The sequence below is a fragment of the Anabas testudineus genome, chromosome 17 (assembly GCF_900324465.2).
Source record: "Anabas testudineus chromosome 17, fAnaTes1.2, whole genome shotgun sequence".
Taxonomy (NCBI): domain Eukaryota; kingdom Metazoa; phylum Chordata; class Actinopteri; order Anabantiformes; family Anabantidae; genus Anabas; species Anabas testudineus.
Window position 1 is genome coordinate 588,395 of NC_046626.1, and position 20,297 is coordinate 608,691.

The following is a 20,297-nucleotide window of genomic DNA, read 5'->3' on the forward strand; positions in this document are numbered from 1 at the left end:
ATCATGCAGCCAAACAGTGTATTAGTGGTCATCTATTCAGTGAAAAGAAAATAATCATGTATCTGCCAGGCAAGTAGCTTTACATGCAGTAAAGCTTTTAGTAATGTGCATTTTCAGCGCCATAATCAGGCGATGATAACATAACTTTTGACTGTACCAAAAAGAGGCAGTGTTCACAGCGATGGGTTAACTAACTCAAGCAAGTTTCAAGTCTCCGCATGTTAATTTCAAAACAAATGGGCTAAAACCAGGGATTGTCTGAAAGGTAGAGAAATATGTTCAGAAATGTCTGCAGGAATGCAAACTATGTATCATGACAGCTCCATAGTGTAGTGGTAAGATCACCATCCTCCATGCGGTAGACAGGGGTTTGAATCCCAGCTGTGGTCTACCTCCAGTAGAGGAGGCAAGACCTCCTTATGTTGACCCTTGAACTTTGTATTTCACTTGCAAGTTGCTTTGGATAAAAGCGTCTACTAAATGTAAATGTACCATTTATAGTAAACGGACAACATTTGAAACACTCACTATTTACTTCCTGGGTCCTGGTCAGATTGTCATGATAAGCAAATTGCTGTCTGTATCAGGGCCAGCTGAATTACTGCCAGGTATTCCTACAATATTGATCACCAGGTTATAATTCTAAAACGTCTATAAAAATCCCCTTCCGTTCAATTCAAACAGGGCTGTGTAGTGCACATAATTGTAACGTTGTTTGATTCATATAACGGAATTTATCATTTGTGATTTTCGCCAGGATTCCCAAACTAATTAAAACCTAAAAATTTCATAGCAAAAAGACATCTCATCTGCATGGTAAATACTTACCTAAAAACATGTTTTAATACCTTATTGCTAGAGTGGTTGATTTGTATAACTTGGATTCCACACATTCCTCGTGAAAGCCTGGTGCCTGCGTTACCCACAATGCACCTCGTGACGATAGAGATCTGAGCAGTACCAGCTCATGCAGCCTCAGGCCTCTAGCCTCAAGGTCTGGTAAACTCACCTGTTTCTCCACACCCCTAACATCTATTCTTTAGAGCCAACTGATTCAGGTCATTTAGGGGCTTTTGCTCAGTTCTCCCTGGAGACACAGATGTCTTTATACAACTTTTGTCACATGTGCAGCGGGAGCATTACTACCCACATCTTAGAAACACACTTTGACATGTAAAATCAGTGTATGTGTCTTTTTATCTCTGCAAAAACTTTGGTTTATCACATGCACAAAAATGCAGACAATCCCTTAATTGGTGCAAAAAAATGTCACGTCTATTCATTTAATTCAGTTTCACTAACAGACACATTTCTACATACAGCACATCTACATAGATATTGATTTACTATATTCACTATATTCCTGAGGATGTTCACATAAAAAAATACCAAAAAAACTAAGCCTTTGTATGTTCCACCACAGACACACAGTAATCGTGTCAGTCGTAATCAGTACAGAAACATTCAAATGAAGTTTCCTGTTCCTGTTGGCTGCACACTTTTTTTGTGCGCACAATCATGGCAGGCAGAGGATGCTTGTTGACCCAGTGTTTGCAGGGTTAAAAAAATGCTTCTGGATGCTCCTCTTTAAAATATGATAAAATGTCATTATTACTGATGCCTTGTCAAGGAATTTGATCTCTCTACACTTTTAAGACCAGAAAACACTTCAAACACACATTATTGGATTATGGTCCATGAGGTGGAAAAGAATGGGAACCCTAAGCTCTACTTTAAAACACCAGCTATTTAAATACATAGAAGTACGATCATTTAGATGTAAAGTCATTTCCCAGGAGAAGAGCTGTGCTCCCCTGACATGGGCTGCTGGCTTTTATTGTATTATTCTAGCTTTCAATAGGAAAATGAAATAACCTGTCGTTTTTAAACGTTGATCACCGTCTGATTGTGGCAGATTTCTCTATTCTTGAGGACCGCGTCTCTCTCACACACTCACACACACACACACACACACACACACAGCGGGGTCAGTGACCGCGCACGCCGCCTGTTTATCTGAATGAGGTCCTCGGGAGCGCGCCCCCCCTGGCCAAGGAAGGTGAACGAGTGTCTGGAGGGGAGGACTCGGGAGCGCGACCAGCCGAGGGATCGATCGGATTAAACTCGATTTGAGTGAAATTAACACAAAGGAGAGAAGAGCAACGCACACAAGTCGGTGAGGTCGCGGATGCGATACGCGCCGGACAAACATTTCATGAAAAGAACAACAGAAAACTTGAACTTTTTCCTCTGTTTATTTATATTTCAAACGAACAAGGACCACGGTGGGTTTTTTTCAAGCAAGCGGAGATACTAACAAGGAGTTGATTTGATAAAGAGCCCGAAGTCACCGAGCGTGTGGGGTAAGCTAACAAATGCTCCTCTTCAAGGAGTGCATTTGACATTTTGTCGAGCCGAATTCAGCGGCGGTTCCGTCGGTTCGGGATTAAAACCTTTTCTATTCTGTCTGGATAGTTAAGTTTTCCATACTTTCTCAGCGCTATCGTAGTCACCGCGGTGCGAGTTGGGTTTTCAGCCGGATGGACGTCTCATTCGGGGCTAACTCTCTGGGAAGAATATCTCTAGGGCTGCTCTTTTATTTGCATTTTGTTTTATTATCTCATTTCAAGAGAAAGTCATTGAAGGTCCATGTAGCTGCCATGCCGACATGCTAACAATAGCAAGTTTAGCTTTGCCACCCGCTGCATCGCTCACACACTCACAACAGTCCCATTAGCTAGTTGAAAAGTGCAAATCTATTTTTCCACAACACGGAGAGCGTCTCTGTGTCCGAGTCCGATCGACTGGCAACTTGTTGAATTTTATAATGTGAAATGCTGACTTAATTCAGTTTTAAAGTATGAGTGTTAGCCCTGTTAGCTAATTGTGTTGAAGCTTGTAGCAGACACGAGGTGGCTCGAGCGTAGAGGTGAGTCACTGGCCGACTGAATGAGCGGAGCTCTGAGGGAGATTCCCAGCGGAGAGCACTTGGCACAAACGGCCACAGCCACGGTGCTGGGGTTCAATCAGAGTGTTTCTGTGGAGAAGTGGGGATGATAGTTGTATTTTCCCTGAATTCTTGTATTTTTGCAGGAAGGGCACAGTGTGAAGTGTCCGTAGTAATCGCTGGTCTTGTTGGAGGAAGGGACAGAGCAGTGGAGGCGAGGAGGGGGGGATGTGAGGCCAGGCGGTCATTTCCATACAGCCGTGTCTTTTACCTTCTTTCTTTACTTTATCAGACCCAGGGAAAGTCAACGACATTGACTCTAGTGTTTGTGTACAGCTCTGGGGTAGAGAGGAAAGTGTTTTACTTGATGAAAAACCTAGACGAACACATCTTTCCCTGGAACAGACCGACGTGCGAAATATCGCTGATAGGCTAATTAGCCGTGCTAGCCGCTGGAGGTTAGCCCAGTGCTAGGACACAGAAGTTCAGCTAGGCTAGTAGCGAGGTCTCATCCTCATTGTGTACGGGTAAAGACCACTTATTAGCCCCCCCGAACTAGCTGCTAAGCTGCTCGGGGCGGTTATCAGGCGGTGCATGGCTCTCGGGCAAGGAAATAAACTTCAAGCATATTACCCTTCACTTTTTGTCGAGGTTTAATAAAAACAAAGTAATGTTGTCTATTCTTCACGGTCTTTTCGTGTGTAATGTCGTGTATCAGGCGAACTTTGATAATCACTACACTTGTTACCGGTGTGGAGGAAAAAACGCAGCACAAAAATCTGTACCGGTGTAGTAACATAACCACTTTGATTCAGTCTTTGAAAGCTGGCTTTATTGCGTGTGCCTTTGCGCTTTCCTGTCCTCTTTCTCCATTATGTGTTCTGTAATCGGTCAACTTGCATAATGGTCACCCGGTCGCTCTCACGCAACTTTGGCTGCGCAAAAAAATCACTGAAAACTCAGCGTTGTATTTCTAGCATACACACTTTTCGTTGTCGTTTATTCTCACACGGCCGATTTTTATTCATTGCCATTGGGTGGACATGAGCTGGTTAGTTCTTTTTCCTCATCCTGCCTTAGAGCCAGGAGCTGCTACCCCCACCACCTTGTGTCGGTGAGCCAAGATGGCAGCTAGTCACAGGGCCACAGAGGGAGAGACAAGAGGCCCCGACCACACACACACACACACACACACACACACACAAACAACAGATGTTCAGTACTACGAAGTCTCGTTCACGTTTGTCTCTTGTGCTTTTTCTTGTGGTTAAAGTTGAGGAACTCTTTCTCCCTTTCCGTTACAGTGATGCCTTGGTTTGTTGAAGTTTAACTGAGCTGTGTCTTGGACATAAGTCGGGTTCCACTCATGTAATTAGCATGTGGTGAGAACTGTTTTTTTTTTTTTTTTTTTTTTTTCAAATTTATTTTAAACATCTTCTAAGTTACTTCATCTATGCAAATTACTAAAAGTAGTATTGATGTGTCTGTTTGAGCTCGGACTCCTCCAGTGGGCTTTTCTGCAAGTTGTGTTGTGTATTTGGCTCATAGCCTTTCAGGATGAAAGCCCTCACACATAGAAAATATGTCCTCTTATCCACCATCAGAGGGCAAAACAATTTATCTACAATGTGTTTTAAACTCGAAATGTATTACCATTTGAGTTACTGGAACTATAAATTATTGTTTGGGTGTCATTTGTAGGTCAGTCTAAAGCAAAAATCCTTCCTGGCTGCTTTGTCTTTTTTAAATAATAAAGAAGCATTTGCTCCATGCCATATGTTCTAAAATATTTTTCGTCCTTTGTCATGCTCAGATGTTTCTCATTTTAAGTTTGCCCAACGAGTTATCAGTGTAACTGATGGTGACAAATAGGAAAATCCCTCCTGCACCTGTACACAGGTGGTCAGATATGGGGGATACACTACCAGCAGGTGACTCATACCCCACAAAGCACTGATGGTTGTTGTCCACATGTATAGCTGCCCACGTTAACTCATTGGGAACAGACATTTTAATTCCCATAAATATTAAACAATTCCCCAGCAATCTATGATCACGTTTTATTCAGTCCGTTGTAGAGTGTCTGTCGGTGTGTTGCATCTTTGAATTACTTCTCCGGTGTTGTTTTTACTCAATGTTGGCTATCTGGACACTTTATCTATGGTGCACCTTCTTCTGTTGACCTTAACAACTATTATGCTTTCATGCCACTTCAGAATAGTTCAAAACAAGAGAGCTTGGCTGTCTGAAGTGGAGAAAAGAGGGCCAGATGACAAAAGGCAAAATAGGTGTGTGTGTGTGTGTGTGTGTGTGTGTGTGTGTGTGTGTGTGTATGATAAGTCAGTAGCACACAGAGTACTACAACTAAACCAGACAGTGCTGGTGTTGTTGATGCCATTGTCCATTTCATCTCCATTCCCCTTTTCTCTTCTTGCATGTTATTCATCAATGTCCTTCACTGGTTGTCATTTGTAATTTGACACACACACAATAGTTTTGGTGCTGGTATTTTACATATCTCCAACTATGTATTATTTCTCTCTCTACAGCTTCTGAATGAAACTCCCATTGTAATTGAATTGTCAGCTTGTATTTACAAAAACCAAGTCACCTTCAAAACAACCACCCGTTCTCATGTTACTGTCAGTTGATCAGAAGGAGGGCAGAAAAGCTTTGAGTCTGATGGGTGTCAGTTTTTTTTCTTCTCTATCTGAGAGGAAGTTTATATCAAAAGCTCTTCTTCACTTTCAACACGATGCCTTTTAAAAAGTGATTTTCATGTTTAAGAATTAGCACCCGCAGGCACATTTGGTTCATGCAGTTGACCTTGACCTAAAACTTTACGTGTATTTGTAATGTTAAGCAGGACTAAAGCAGTTGTGTTGTCTGGACCTTGTAAGCTAATGTTTTTTCCCATTCTCTTAGTGTGAAGTACAGTGCCCTAAATTTATCTGTTAAATTGGGAATTGGAGGCAACAATGCTTCACTGTAGTATATGATAAGGTGGTACCCTCATCGCTTTCAAATTTCAAAATGAACAGTAGTAAGAAAAAGGCAATTCAACACTTCAAAACAACAGTTGTAACACCACTACAATCGCGGATGTAATTTCCACTGTGCATGTGGGAAAATGTCTGAAAACAGAAATTTCAGTTTTCTTCTTGGGTTCTGTAAATTACTTTTACCCCTCTAAAGTGTCCTCGGGATTAACATTAACCTGTGCTGAATGCAAAAGCTCCCTGAGCAGCAGCACCAGCTAGACTTTCAGCCCACTGAACCACGGTTTAGTAGAAACTGGTCTGCTGGTGATAGCTTGCATAGTTGTTGGATTGTATTTTTGTCACAGCAGATCTTTCGTTAACGTTTTTTTCAAAGCCTTTCCATGGTTACTACACTATTTCTCTGGACAGAGATCAGAATTGAAGGTATTGACAAAAGCATTCCCTCACTATGGTGAAGTAGAAACTTGAATGTTGAAAGTGGATGACTCTGACTGCAAAGCTTGGGGCAATATTGAGCTGACATATTGTTCTCTCAGTAGGGTAGAGAGCACCAGGTGCCTGCAGTGCTCCTGTTGGACAGTTTAGTGTTTGGTATCTGAGCCCGAGTGCTGGTGTTTGTTCGGGTGGCCATTTTGTCTCCTATCATTGTGTGTCGTAGATGACAGTGCTGTTAGAAGAGACAAGAAGCGGGTCTGTTGTTTATCTCCTCTCTTTCATCTTGCCATCCACCATTCCACCTCCGCCCCCTCGCCCACCCACTCCCTCTCTGCCCTCACATTAGCTCCCTCCTCTTTCTACTCTTCATCCTCATTTTTCATTTTTCTCGCTCTCTCTCTCTGCCTGCTTCGTTTCTTCCACTCCTTCCTCCACTCCTCATTTCCAGCCAAAAGGTTAGCGGGGGTCTTTAGCACTGTGGTGACATTCAAAACCAAGTGTCATCACTGTCTGTCTCTCTCTCTGTCTCATCTCTCCCTCTCACCTGTCTCTCTCTTTGCCACCCCTCCCACCTCCGCACTTGCCTCCCCCATCCTGCTCCTGCAGTGAGGGCCTTCTGGACCAAGTGCTTTTCCTATAGGAGAGGCTGGCATTAATACAAGTCTCAAGGGTGTGTGTGTGTGTGTGTGTGTGTGTTGAGATGACCTGTCAAGTACTCTGACCCATGTGTATGTGCCTTATAATCTATCCTGGACATCTACTGATATTGATGTGTGGCACATCCTGTTTTTCCTCTTTGTACTTTAGCTCTTGTATACCATCTAACCTCACTGCTGCTGGGAAACGAATAAGCAAAGCTAAAACCCGGGACTCTCCACTGGAAGTATGTGGGAGTTTTGTGTCATCTGCTGCTGATGAATGCTTCCACTGAACAAAAACCTTTAGCAACGTCCCAGTGCACACTGTGGTTTAATGGCACAGTTGTGGCACCCGAGCATCCCTTCCACCTCTCCGCATTTACTGTCACCATCGTTCTCAGTAGATTCACTGCTTGCTTGTATAATCAACGTTGCCTTACAGAGATGGAAGTGAATGGAAGATAGGAGATATGAAAGATGACCCAAAGTGCCAGCTGGCTTTTTGTCTTCATGAAAAATTTTACTTGGCTGTAAAACCCAACTTAAGAGGTCTTGTGCTGAATTCAAACCCCCACCCCAACAGAGGAGCTTTTGATGCCATAGAGCACATTAATGCTAAAAAAAAAGGCATGTGTCTGTGCGTCCCAGGAGAGAAGTTTATAGGATGGACTCTGGAAGTCAGTTGGTTGTTAGTAAGCAGGAAAGTGGAGCAGTAAAGGGAACTGGCCAATGCCTGGGGAAAACTGTTCAGACCTGTGTCCCATTGGTCTAAAAGGCCAAATCAATATCAGTGATTGATTGGGGAGCTGTGGGGATAGAATTTTAAAGAGTCTGCTCTATACCCAGTTCATGTGTGTGTTTATGACTTCCTGTTTGCCCTTGCATATTCATAGTAAAAAGCTTTTCTTTGGAAGCTGATATCATATTCATTTTTTTTTTTTGTTTTTTACCAAAAAGAAAATCTAGACCGAGAATCAAGAAAGTACAGCCTGTAATGGTTTTGTTGTACAGAAAGGTTTCCAAAGCTTCATTTACTTTCTCTACACATGAATGACAAATCTCACAAGCCCAAAACCACTGGTGGTTTTTGAATAAATGAAAGAGACTCCCAGTTAGTGACAAATCCTGTACTTTATAACAAGCGAACCTCTTGACAAGAATTGCAGGGTTTTTCCCAGAGCCTGTAACAGTGGCGGTGTGCCACTCTAACAACTCATCTGCATCACTGAGCAACAATTTCCCCCTCACCTGCCGTTTGATTTCAGATTTTCCACTTTGACTTTCTTACACTAGTATAATTCAGAGACACTTCAGGGTTAGGGTTTAAATCTTTATGCCTGTCATCCTGAAGGGTTCAGTATGACCTGCTGTCACAACCCGCTTCCAAACCTGCGCTGACTGTCAGTTAGATTTTTACAGCAATCTCATCAATGAGTCAAATGGAGGTTGAACGTGTACTTAGTGGAACCATGGTGTTTATTTGAATTCAGATCAGATTGTCCCTATAGGTATCTAGGTTTCCATCCAAGGCTAATGCAAATGTTAACAGCAAATCTGTAGGAAGGAATGACCATACATGTATGTTTCCATCCACCATTATGCTGTGAATATTAGTTTATTATTAAGGATAAAGAACTGGTAAATCTCAATTTCCATTAGATGTATAGTCCATGATTCTGGCAAAAGACTGACACATGTTGACATCAGCACCTGAACAAATTCACAATTCCCTTTAGTTAGGGTTGTATAACCATGCCCCTTAATTCATAGATGTGCACTTCCACAGCAACTAGTAATAGTGACTAAGGTAAGAGTCGATCCACCTACATAACTCCTAGTTATTAGTTGAGTTAATAAGCGCCACAGTAGCTCCAGGTTCCACTGTCTGAATCTGTTAAAGATGTGTGATGTGACTGCTGCATAACAAACCTGCAAACTAGAGGTTTGTTGAATGTCCATTACAAAGTACTGAAGGTTAAAACCATCTGGTTGTAAATTTGGCTTTGTCATGTTCCCTATGCACACATTTAAAATATGAATGATAAAGTACTTAAGAGAGTCTCTCCCTCACATGATACCTGGGAACTTCAGGTTAGTTCGTGATGTTGTGAACTCCCATGTGCAGTGACTCGGTCTGGCTTTTGTGGGTCAGTGTCTGTAGAGATCACATTCATGTCAGTTATGTCTATTTCCTCTGGCTGTAGTATAAGCTTCTTAAGACCTACAGCTGTGTTACTTACTCTTTGAGACTATCAGTTGGGATACTTAAAATCATTCCTGAGAGCATTTCACTTACAACAAGTAGATGTATATGTCTCATATAGCATAGACTGTAGTGTTTTATTTAAACTTTAAAAGATTTAGGACTGACAAATTAAGTCAGACTGGGATTTCAGTAAATAAGAAATACAGAGAATTTACCCTGTGTAATACGATACGTTTAGTATGATATCTATGTTGTACTTCCCCACATTTTCCCCGCCTTTCTGTCCTTCCCCCTCAGTGTCATCTCCACATACAAACGTGTATCTCCCACCTATTAAGATATGTGAGTGATTTCCAGTGACTAGACTTCAGAAACAGGTTCCTTAGCTCGGTGAGCACATGCATACACACTTCCCACTTACAGGTTCATTGGCCACCCCCTGTGGCCTACTTCTCTCTGTGTCTCTTCCCCACATCAACCACCCCCACTCCCCTTTCCCTCCTTTCCTCCCTCCCCTGTCCTCTCCTATCCTGCGTCTGTCTCTCTGCCTCTGTGTCCTGTGGGATCAGGCTGAGAGCTGGCCAGTGGTTTTTCCTAGCACATGGTAAAGGCAGGGAACAGATTGGATAAACACAGCCCTTTCCTGCTGACCTACCCCCACTGCCCACCATTCTCCCCCAAACACACACGCACTTGCCACGACATGCACACTGCACACACATACACTGTCCATTAACGAAGCAGCCGTGTGTAAAATGACCAGATTTTCTCTAGCTTCACTGCCTCTCTCTTTCTTCTCTCTAGATCCCCTGCCCCCACCCCCTCATCCTCTTCTCTCTTCCTTCCTTCCGGGCCTCAAATCCCAGCCCCAAACACACGGCCCCTCATCCTCTCACTTGAGCGTAATTACACACACAGCTAGCCAGCTCCAGCGTGCTGTCCTCCATTTGGGAACAAAGGTATAAATTAAAGTGCCTTAGATCCTAGTGGTAATGGATGGTGGACGGGTGCACACGTGTTCTCGGAGAGGAAGAGGGAGATCACTCACTCCTTCAGGTGTCTAGTTAAGTTGTGTCTTTTGAACTTTTTGGTGTAGTTTAATTTTTTTTTCTTGTTGGCTTTGTTTTGTTTGTCTGTGCCTGCCTGGCTGCCTGTCTCAGAGGAAACATGGTGTTGACATGGCAGAGATTTCCTGTAGTAAAGCCTGGAGGCTACAGACGGTTTAGCTGCCAAACTGTCAACAGCACAGACAGAACTGCATTGAGCTGCTGTTGGCTAATCTCTGTTTCTTCGTCACCACAGACTTAACCCTGTGCATACGGAGTGTTCTGGAGTTGTGTGGCCAATTACCACATTTCAGATTAGTTAGGAAAAACAGAATCAGCTTCACTTTTCATTCACATTCAAATTTTGTTAAAATAAACTGAAACAAGGTGATCATTGCCAACTCTCAAATCTGACTCGGTGCATGTAGGCACTATGTCCACCATATAATCCTGAGACTAAAAAAAAGATATTTGACACAGGCTTTTAAAAGGGAAGAGGTCCATGGCAGGCATATATGTTGGTAGGAGTTTGATGTTTGACACTTGTCTGTGTTCACATACACTTTTCACAATGTTAAATAGTCATATTATTGGCAAATACAGAGGATGTGTTGAAGCTGCAAAAGACTGTGATGAGCTCGAGTATTTGAAAAATGTCTAAATGTAAGCAAAATATTGACTATAAATGTTTCAAAGTTGAGAGGAGATTTGTGCTGGGGCTGAAGACAGTGGTGACAGTGTTTTCATTAGAGTTGATGTTTGGGTTTGTGATAAATAAAGGCTCATCTTCAGTACATTACAGTGAATGACTGTAACACCCCAGAGAGGCCATTCAGTTGCACTGCCTTGGCAGTGATATTCTGTGGTTTCAGTTTGACAGAGCCGCACAGTCAATGTGAATTCCTGTGGCTAGCTCATTTATCAAGTCGGCCAAAACTATACACTCTGTGATTACTTATGGTTTCAGGTGAGGAGGAACTTGGGGAGCTGTTAATTATGTTGTTGGAGTCACTGGCTCATGGGCCTGCCTCCAGCAGTGATGGAACCAAACCCTTTTTTATATTTAGTCTTGATTTATTTAAATTAGATTATGAAGTCACTTTAAGGTCAAGGTCTGATGCACTGTCTAATAATAATAATAACAAGTTTTATTTTGGGACATAGTTTGCTTGAGATTACAACACATAAGAGAAGCTAAAGAAAGACCCTTTTTCACTTCCATACAGAAACTAGCTCATACTTTTACAAGATATGATCAAATCTTAAACAGATTGTTTTGATAATCGATTATCAAAACATCTTTTGACAGCTGTTGCCTTTTTGGTCATACAAACAAGAATTTCAACATATCCTCTTGTGCTGCAAAATAGGGTTTTTCAACACAGGTAATTACTGTCACTGCACACACACCCCCCCTTCTCAAAAAAAAAAAACCTCTCCCTGACCTTCTTACTGGTGATTACCTGGATCAGGTGTGTTAAGTCAGTGGGAAACTGTAAGATACAATTTACTTCTTTTCCCCTACTCCTGGGATGGGAGATGAGATGATATCTATCTATGGTTTCTGATTGACTGAACACACCTGATGGGTAGGTTAGGTAAATCTGCAAGACAAGCACAACAGTGGTCCTTGTGGACCAAGGTTGAAAATCCCTATTCTATTAAATTGTAAAGGGAATGTTTCTATCTTATAAACCAATTAATCAATATATTGAGAAGAAAATGACAGAAAATGTAAAAAAAAAAAAAAATCAGTTTAGTTTACTTTTCCATGTATTCTGTGTATTTTTGTCTAATTTTACATAAGCCAGTTGTCACATTGTCTAAATTGTACCTTTTTTCCCACTAAATGTAATTTTAATATTTCTAGAAAGAAAATATGAGTAACTGATATGCACATTGATAACATATTAGTCATTAACACTGTCATAAAAAAAAACAAAAAAAAAAACAGATAGTTGCTCTGGGTGTTCCCCTTAATGAATCACTTGTGAAAGTGCTATTGGCACACTACTAATGGACATGAGGAATGACATTCTTGTATTAGTGATAAAGTTGTTTTTCGTCATCGCCTTCCTTGAATCTGACCCCCAGAGTTTGAGGTTAACATATATAGGTTGTGACCTCTGAAAACACTGATAGACATCACTGTGGTCTTGTGAAGCCACATAACTGAACACAATTTCTCAGTTGTCACTTTCTTTCACTCTCACTGGACAACTGAGTGATCTGATGGACTGCTGCAGAAAAGACGGAACTATGTTCACCACCAAGTGTTTTAGGGCATGCTGAAGCGAACAGGCAGGAAGATGAGTTGTGATGCCATTGTTTAAGCTAGCAAGTTAATGATTTATTATTTAATTCATAACAATTGTTTTTGGGGCAACTCAGATTTCAAAACCCAAAGATATGTGGTGAAGCATTTCTGCAGAAATGCATCATAAATACTTAAGTGACTGTTGGACCTGTGGTTAATTAACTATATATTTTAGCTGCACCTTTTTATTTAAATTGTGCATTTCCTTCTGTTGTCAGACACTTGGACCAATATGAAACAGTAAATCTTGTGGGGCTTATAAATGCCTTCCAAAATGAGCAGTATTTTCAGAATTTCCATCTGGCTCCACACAGTTCAGTTTTTTGTTCAGTCTTTATGTACTACCAGACCCTCTTTTACACATTTGGGTCAAACAAAGTTTTAAATGACTTTACAGTCATTAGATAGTGGTCCATATAACTGCAGGAATAAATGTCTCCTGGGACTGCTGAGGCTTCTTACATTTACATTTAGTCATTTAGCCATTTAGCAGACGCTTTTATCCAAAGCGACTAACAAGTAGGGTACAAGGGTAGGCGTGAGGAGGTCCAGCCTAAGGACCCTTACTGGAGGTAGGCCACATCTGGGATACCTCCAGTCCTTAGGCAAGACCTCCTCACACCTACCCTGCCTACCCTACTTGCAAGTAGGGTACTTCTTGACAGTCTAAGCTAAGTTTAGTGCAGGTTTGCATGGGACAAAGCTGCTGTCTCCAGTGTCACGAACACTATGGAAAGCACAAACCCTTATGGTGATTAAAAACCAATAGTCTTACTTTTTTTTTTTTTTTTTAATTCTAAGAACAGCTTAAAATTATACTTTATGTAGTTGTATTTAAGCTATAGTTAGTCTGCCATTTAAAGAACCAGCAAACTAAGGGCACACAATGGAAAATATGCATTGGTTTAATTTTCCTATCTCATGTTAAGAAAAAGATTATACTTATTCATATTTACCAAAGCACAGCTTACTTGGAGTGTTGAATGTCAGTTCTCTAACATAAAGGAACCTAATGACATAATTTGTTTATTTTGTACTGGGTGGGTTTTAGATGTTTAAAAATACATTTATAGGTACATATGTAACCAACTGCATCCTGTGGTATTGCTTTGCTGTCTAATAAACATAATGCACTAATTTATTTATTTTACTATTCTGCATTTTGTCTTTGGGCTCTATTAATTCTCAGGTTCTGAACATCACGTGTCAGATAAATTGGGTAAGGCCTGCACAAATGTACACCTATCCAGTCCACCACTTTGGAGACATTTGCAGATATAGTTCTAACAGTAACAGCAGCCAGTGTGAACATTTTATCTTTATGTTTTCAGGAGATTGTACAGTGCTAGTCAGAATAAACATTTTTGTAAGCCTTGTCTATGATTCCTATGGGTAGATGGTGTGTTTGTGTCCTTACCTCATTAGCTAAGTGTGTGTTGTAGCAGGGGGAGGGGAGTGGTGGTCTTAAATACCTCATCCTTTGATGAGATTTGGCATCTAAACCGCACACTGACCGTTCACCTAATTCCTTGTGCCGACACAGAGATGGAGATAGACGTAGACTACAGAGTTGAAGGGCCTGAGGCTGATACATACATACACACACACACACACACACACACACTTATTTTTATGGCAGTCATTGTGAGGACCCTCATTACCATAAAACATGATAGCCCCCTGTTGTCGTGTAGGCCATGTTAATTATCACATGTACTGCCTTGACCTAACCATAACCATTACAACTAACTGCATCAGCCTAAACTTTACCATAACCAAAACCCAGTTCTAACTCTGAAACCTAATCCTAACCCTAATTGCTCTAAACACCCTTCTCATTATGTGGACCAGCTAAAAATGTCCTCACTTTGGAAAAATGTCCTCAGTCCAAAGTTTAAAAATTCATGCTGGTCCTCACAATGATAGCCATACAAACACACACACAAACACAGGTGCAATAGCAAGTGCTTATACAGCTACATTTATTCTGCATCTAGAATTTGTGGTTTAATGTAGTGTGCGTCTTTGTGAGCTGACAGGAAATCAGTTGCCTTTGTAATAGCTTGCTGCAACAGATGTGAAATGATACTTGATTACTTAGTAACACACAGGCCCAAAATCATATGCAGTGGTGAGAGTCCTAGGACAGATTGTATCATGGATTTTAAGACATGGATCAGGTCATTTTCCAGATTATCCCACCCCCAGTAAAATTATTAATTATTATTAAATGATATACACTAGGTTGGCAGTTTATTAGGTACACACAGCTGAAAATAATCCAGTCTAACAAACCCCACCTAATTAAAATGCACAATAATAGTTTTGACATTAAGAATTGGGTGAAGTTTAAAAAGATTAAAGTACATATATGTTAATACTGTTCAGCAGATGGTCTGCACCTGGCAGAGGGAGGGGCTGATTGGAGTCAGACAAAGTCCACCTGCTCAATAAATATTAGTGTGAACAGTTACCATACAGTTCTAAATATTCAATTTTCACACAAGCGTGTTTATAGCAATGAGTGATTAGCAAACAGTCATTGTGGTTAACACGAAGGTGGATGGGGACGTTAGGCAGAGCTGATGCTACCATTCTAAGTTTGTGCCTTTTTAAGTGTTTTGATTGGCTTCTTATTCACATTTATTGCATGTACAGTAACAGGTCAGATTGAACAAAGTAAAGTCTCAGCTCACCTGGGCTCCCTCTCCTCTCTTGCTTGCATCTGCTCTGTGTGGAAGAGCTGCGCTCTATCCTTAGTCACAGAGACACAGAGGCTGCAGCACAAACACCTTGACTGTACTTTTAAATCTGCTAATATCACTCATTGTTCTTTTTAAGTTCTAATAAATTGCATCGAGCTTAGTTTCTCGCACATGTCCACTGGCCACTGATTATTATAATATAATATAGTTCTTGATTTTATTTTATTTTTTTTTTTGGAAAGGAAGGGACTAGCGCTAACATCTTGTCAATTTGTTTTGGACCTTTATTCAAGTCCTGTATTACTGGGTATGTGCTCATCCCAAGTCCAATCCGATGCTTAAATGTAGTGAAATCTAACGTCAACTCAAGAAAAACCTCTGTTCCACTTTGTGTTTCTATGACCAGCTCTGAAAGAGGGAGAGGAATAGAGACCCTTACATTATGAACTGCAGCAGCATGGTAAACGCAAATATGAGGCACGTGATCTACTTTCTCTCATTACATACCAGTCCTCCGGATTGGACATCTCTACTCAGTAGTGTAGATAAATGCTGTAAAAGACATTAGTGACCAAGTGAGATGTTTCTGTACAAACCTTACTGATGGAATAAATCAAGTTTAAATTGAAGCTTCTGAAATGTCATCAGAATAGAGGTGAACTGTAGATGACACAAGATCCACTTTATACCAAGGCCAGATTTCCATCTATTGCACATCAACACTTTTGGTGGTAAAAATTTAACTAATTGTGTTCTGTGAATCAAAGGTTATACTCTTAGCACAACAGTTTTTTGTTTACGCCCCGGTTACAGTGCACTTTGTTCACCAGCTGATTTATTAACTGTAATGTAAACTAGACTGGAACATATGTGACAATCACTTGCCATTATATAAGCTGAAACTGCAGATTGCTGACAAACTATGCACTAGCAACACTGGTAAAAAAAAAAAAAATCAAGCTCAAGCACTGATCTTTGACTGTTCATTAGAGACTGACTAGTAGAGGCCTTACATGAAGTTGGAGTGTTTCTCTGGTGTGCCGTGTATGTTGGTGTACAATGGTGTCGCTGAGTCATCACATTTCATCCTTTAGCTATCCATGCCGGAGTATTACTAATAAAAGAAGGTGACTGTATATGAATGATATGCCCGTCCTTTCCTAATATAGTAAAAAGTTGAGCTGCACCTGTCTTCCTGTCTTTGGTGCCAACTTGTTTATGGTCAATAGAGAAATAGAGGAAAGGGCTTCTGATCTGCTATTTACAAAACACGAGTGGTTTCTTGCAGCAGAAAGCTGTTCTATTGTAGTCCTGTGGCCGTATGGAACAGTTTAACTAGATTCTTTACAAATGAGAAAATTATGCAGGTTTATAGCTATATACAGGTGGACTGATGGAGGTGATTTAAGCTTTAACTGTCGAGTCTTTATGGTTGTGGTGGAGATGAATGCCCATGTTAGTTATTAGCTGTAATAAAAAGCTTATTATTGTCTTGCAGAACTTACAGAAGGACTTTGCATTGTCAGCGACTCTTTTTTTATGTCTTCACATTCAATAGGAAAGATGAGACACTGGCACGCCACTTCTGTTGGAGCATTTTATGTCATTACTCTTACATACTCGTCATTACTGTTGTTTCCTTCATAAGAGGGCATAAGAAAATGCTAAATACTGCTAGCTGTTTAATAGACTAGCAGCCTTTTCAACTCCCTGGAACAGTGCATGCTGGGATATGCTGCAGCTCGCTGTACTTGCAAGCACGAATGCTAATCTGTATGCCTATTTATTTCCTGATGATGTTACTTTGCAGAAAACATTTAACCAGATCTATAGCAGAGCCCCAGGGGTCTGGTCCAACTGACCTAAAAAGCATTTTACCCCTTGGCTTTCATTAGAAAACTAGTGGCTATGAAATGGTGAGTTTTAAATCCAGCAAAATGACATTTTATCATATTGATGCATGCTGTGAGCCAACAGGAAATTGGTCTGCTTGGTGCAAGTGTGTATACTCGATAGATCCAAAAACTCAAATTTAACAGCAGATTTCTTTTTTTCTGGAGTATGTGCCACTCAGCAATTTTCATAGGAATGAATTGAGATCCATTTTTTCTTAGTACCTAGAAATAATATGGTATGGTAATAATGTGATCATAATGGTAAGAAATGTGGAAAAGATTAAAGAAACGAGGTGAATTTTTAAGCGTCGGTTTAGTGTTTTCCCTGCATATAAGTATACCTCTCCCATCTCCTCCCTGTGTCCGGCCTCTATATGGCCTACACAATCTCATTTGTGAATGGCTAGATCCACCTACAGTGCCTTTACCCCCTCACTTACACAGGCTGGGGTGTTACGTGTATTTGGAGATGTAAATTTATCTTAATTAAAAAAAAAATACACCTGGTTTATTAATAATCAACTGAGTCTGTTTTTTTTTTTTTATGTCTGTTTCCCTTTTGTGCACAGGGAGATAATCAGACAGGCTACAGGTTGCCAGCCCTCTTGTCTTCACATCTGCTCGTAGTGAGTGACAGGCAAGTTAGGCAGCTGAAAGGCTTGCTGACCTAGTAGTTAACTACTGACTGACCAGTGTATTTCTGGCTGGATGGCAGCTGTTGCTGTTCAAACAGAGCTGCATCTGCTGCGCTCTTTGTTCTAATTCACACACACTGGTTGTTCTATAGTTATAAGGACACTCATTGACACAATGCATTCTCTAGTCTTTTAGGTGGGGGAGGGTTTTGAGGAGTTCTAAAGTGAAGTGTGTTGTTTTTTTTCTTCAGTGTGTGAATGTGGAGTTTTTTTCTGATTGGATGCATATCTTTTATGGTTTGACTACAAAGGATGTTGGTCTGTGCTTTTTAACTGCTATTAACAGTGGTGACATTTTCAAATGCATTAGTATGAATGATTGAAGATAACTGAGGGCTTTTTGGAAACTATATCCTTGTGATTTTGTTGACCAATATTGGATTTAAATTGTAAAAATTTCCTATCGAATCTTTCAGTTTCCCCACAGAAAGTGCCTTCCTGCGGAGTTACAGCATTATTTGTTTTATCACATGTAGATGCCAGTCATTGTTAGTTGCTAAGACCCACCTAGACCACTTGATTGGCAAAAGTAAACTTTAGTGATCTTGCTAGTTGTTGTTGTGAATACTCTTGAAATTAACTTATTATTATTATTATTATTATTATTATTATTAAGTAATAATATACAATATAAAACAATTGTCCTTTCTTTGTCTTTCTTTATAGGAACCATAATGGGAACCATGGAGTAATACGCTTCAAATTAGCAGCTAGCTGATAAGCTTCTCACTGCACAACACACTTCCCTGCATCCAGTCCCCTCCATCTGTGGCCTCCCCACCCAGCCATGGCAGACCCAGGGATGTTGAGTTTATTTGGGGACGATGCAGGTCTGTTCTCAGATGGATTAGATGGTTTAGGAGACTGCTTTCCTCAGCAGACTGCACCGGGCCAGTCGAACCCTCTTGCCCAGCAGACTAACCCGTCTCTGAACCATGAGCACCAGGGAAACAGGGGTTACCACCAGGGGATGATGCACAGTGCTGGGCCTGGCCCAGGGCAGCCTAAAATGGGGCAAATGTATGATCATAGCCCCTACCCAGGCTATGATCAACCTGGTGCCCCTGGAGGACGAATGATGGCCCAGAACGGTCCCAGCCAGGGCCCAACAAATGTGAATGCAGCCATGAATGGCATGGCATCCCACTACCATAATAACCCAGCTAACTCTAGCAACCCTCATCATGGATACCCAGGTGATGCTGGGGGAGGAGGAGGTGGGAGTGGACTTTGGAACCAGCAGCAGCAGGGCAGATCAGCTTATCAGCAACCCTCGACACAACCAGGGGGTGGCCCCAATCAAATAGGCTACCAGATGTCTCAAGGCAACTATGGTGGGATGCAAGGCCCACCTACACCAAGTGCAGCTTGCATGAACCAACACTACCCCCCACAAAACATGGCACATCCTCCTGCTCAGGACCCATCTCACTACATGGGACGTGTTGGAATGGGAGGGCCGCAGATGAGACAGCCCCAGCCACAACCACAGGGCTATCCCAATATGGGTCACACGCCCCGATACCCACACTCCCCCTCCAGACAGCCCCCACACACCCATCAGCACCAACAAGGCATGGGTGGATTTGGGGGAGCCCAGTACCCTGGTTATCAGGCCCAGTATGGCGCTATTGGACCTGGGATGGGTCAGGGTGCTAATGCTAATGTCAGTGCTAACACCAGCAAGGCCATGGGACCAGGGCAGCTTGGCCAGAGGTTTAACCAGGGATCAGGCACAGCAGCTGGTCAACAGGGGCAGCGATACCCCCCTGGACCAGCACACCAACCCCAGCCCCTTCAGACTCATTCTGCCCAAATTCAGCAGCAGACAGGGCAGCAGGGTCAACCTATGCACCCCCTTAACCACCCCCAGCATACCCAGAATCTGCCCCAGTCACAAAACCAACCCCAGTCCCATCTTGCTGCCCCAGCTCAGGGATCTTACCCCTCCCCCTCATCCATGTCCCCCATGCGGGTTTTGGGAACCCTGACCCCTCCTCCTCAACAAGGCAGACCCCCTAGTGCAGGACTAGCTGGGCCCCCAGAGGTTGCAGGATACACAGCCCTGCAGTCGCCACCCAGTGCTATGGCCCATGCGCAGAGAACATCCCAGACCTCTCTATCTGCCCCTCATCCCCAACACCAGCAGTCCCACAACATGACTCCCAGTGCAGGACAGATATATCCCAGCATGGGGCCTCAGCGTGCTCCACAAATGGGTCCAAGTAGGCCTCAGCTCCAGCAACAGCAAGGTAAGGACTGAACTTCTGTAGACACTATATAATAGTCAGAATCCATTTTTTAATCAGTTATGTTTGCATATGTGTATTGCTTCACAGTGAGTAGTAAAAATTAGTAGAGTAATGGCAGAGGTGAATGGTGAGAAGACAAAGCTTCAGATTTGTCATTTT

General features: G+C 41.9%; 1 protein-coding gene across 2 annotated transcripts in view; it reads left to right on the forward strand.

Moving 5' to 3' along the window:
* Nucleotides 1–2,067: 2,067 nt before the first annotated feature.
* Nucleotides 2,068–20,297, forward strand: part of chd7 (chromodomain helicase DNA binding protein 7) — a 61,925-nt gene continuing 43,695 nt past the window's right edge. Inside the window, exons 1-2 of one of the 2 annotated variants that reach the window (XM_026373829.2) lie at nt 2,068–2,363; nt 18,553–20,138. In XM_026373829.2, coding sequence (XP_026229614.1) covers nt 18,674–20,138 — 1,465 coding nt within the window. In that variant the 5' untranslated portion in view covers nt 2,068–2,363; nt 18,553–18,673. The remainder of the gene's footprint in view (nt 2,364–18,552; nt 20,139–20,297) is intronic. The other variant, XM_026373830.2, reaches the window with a different exon arrangement.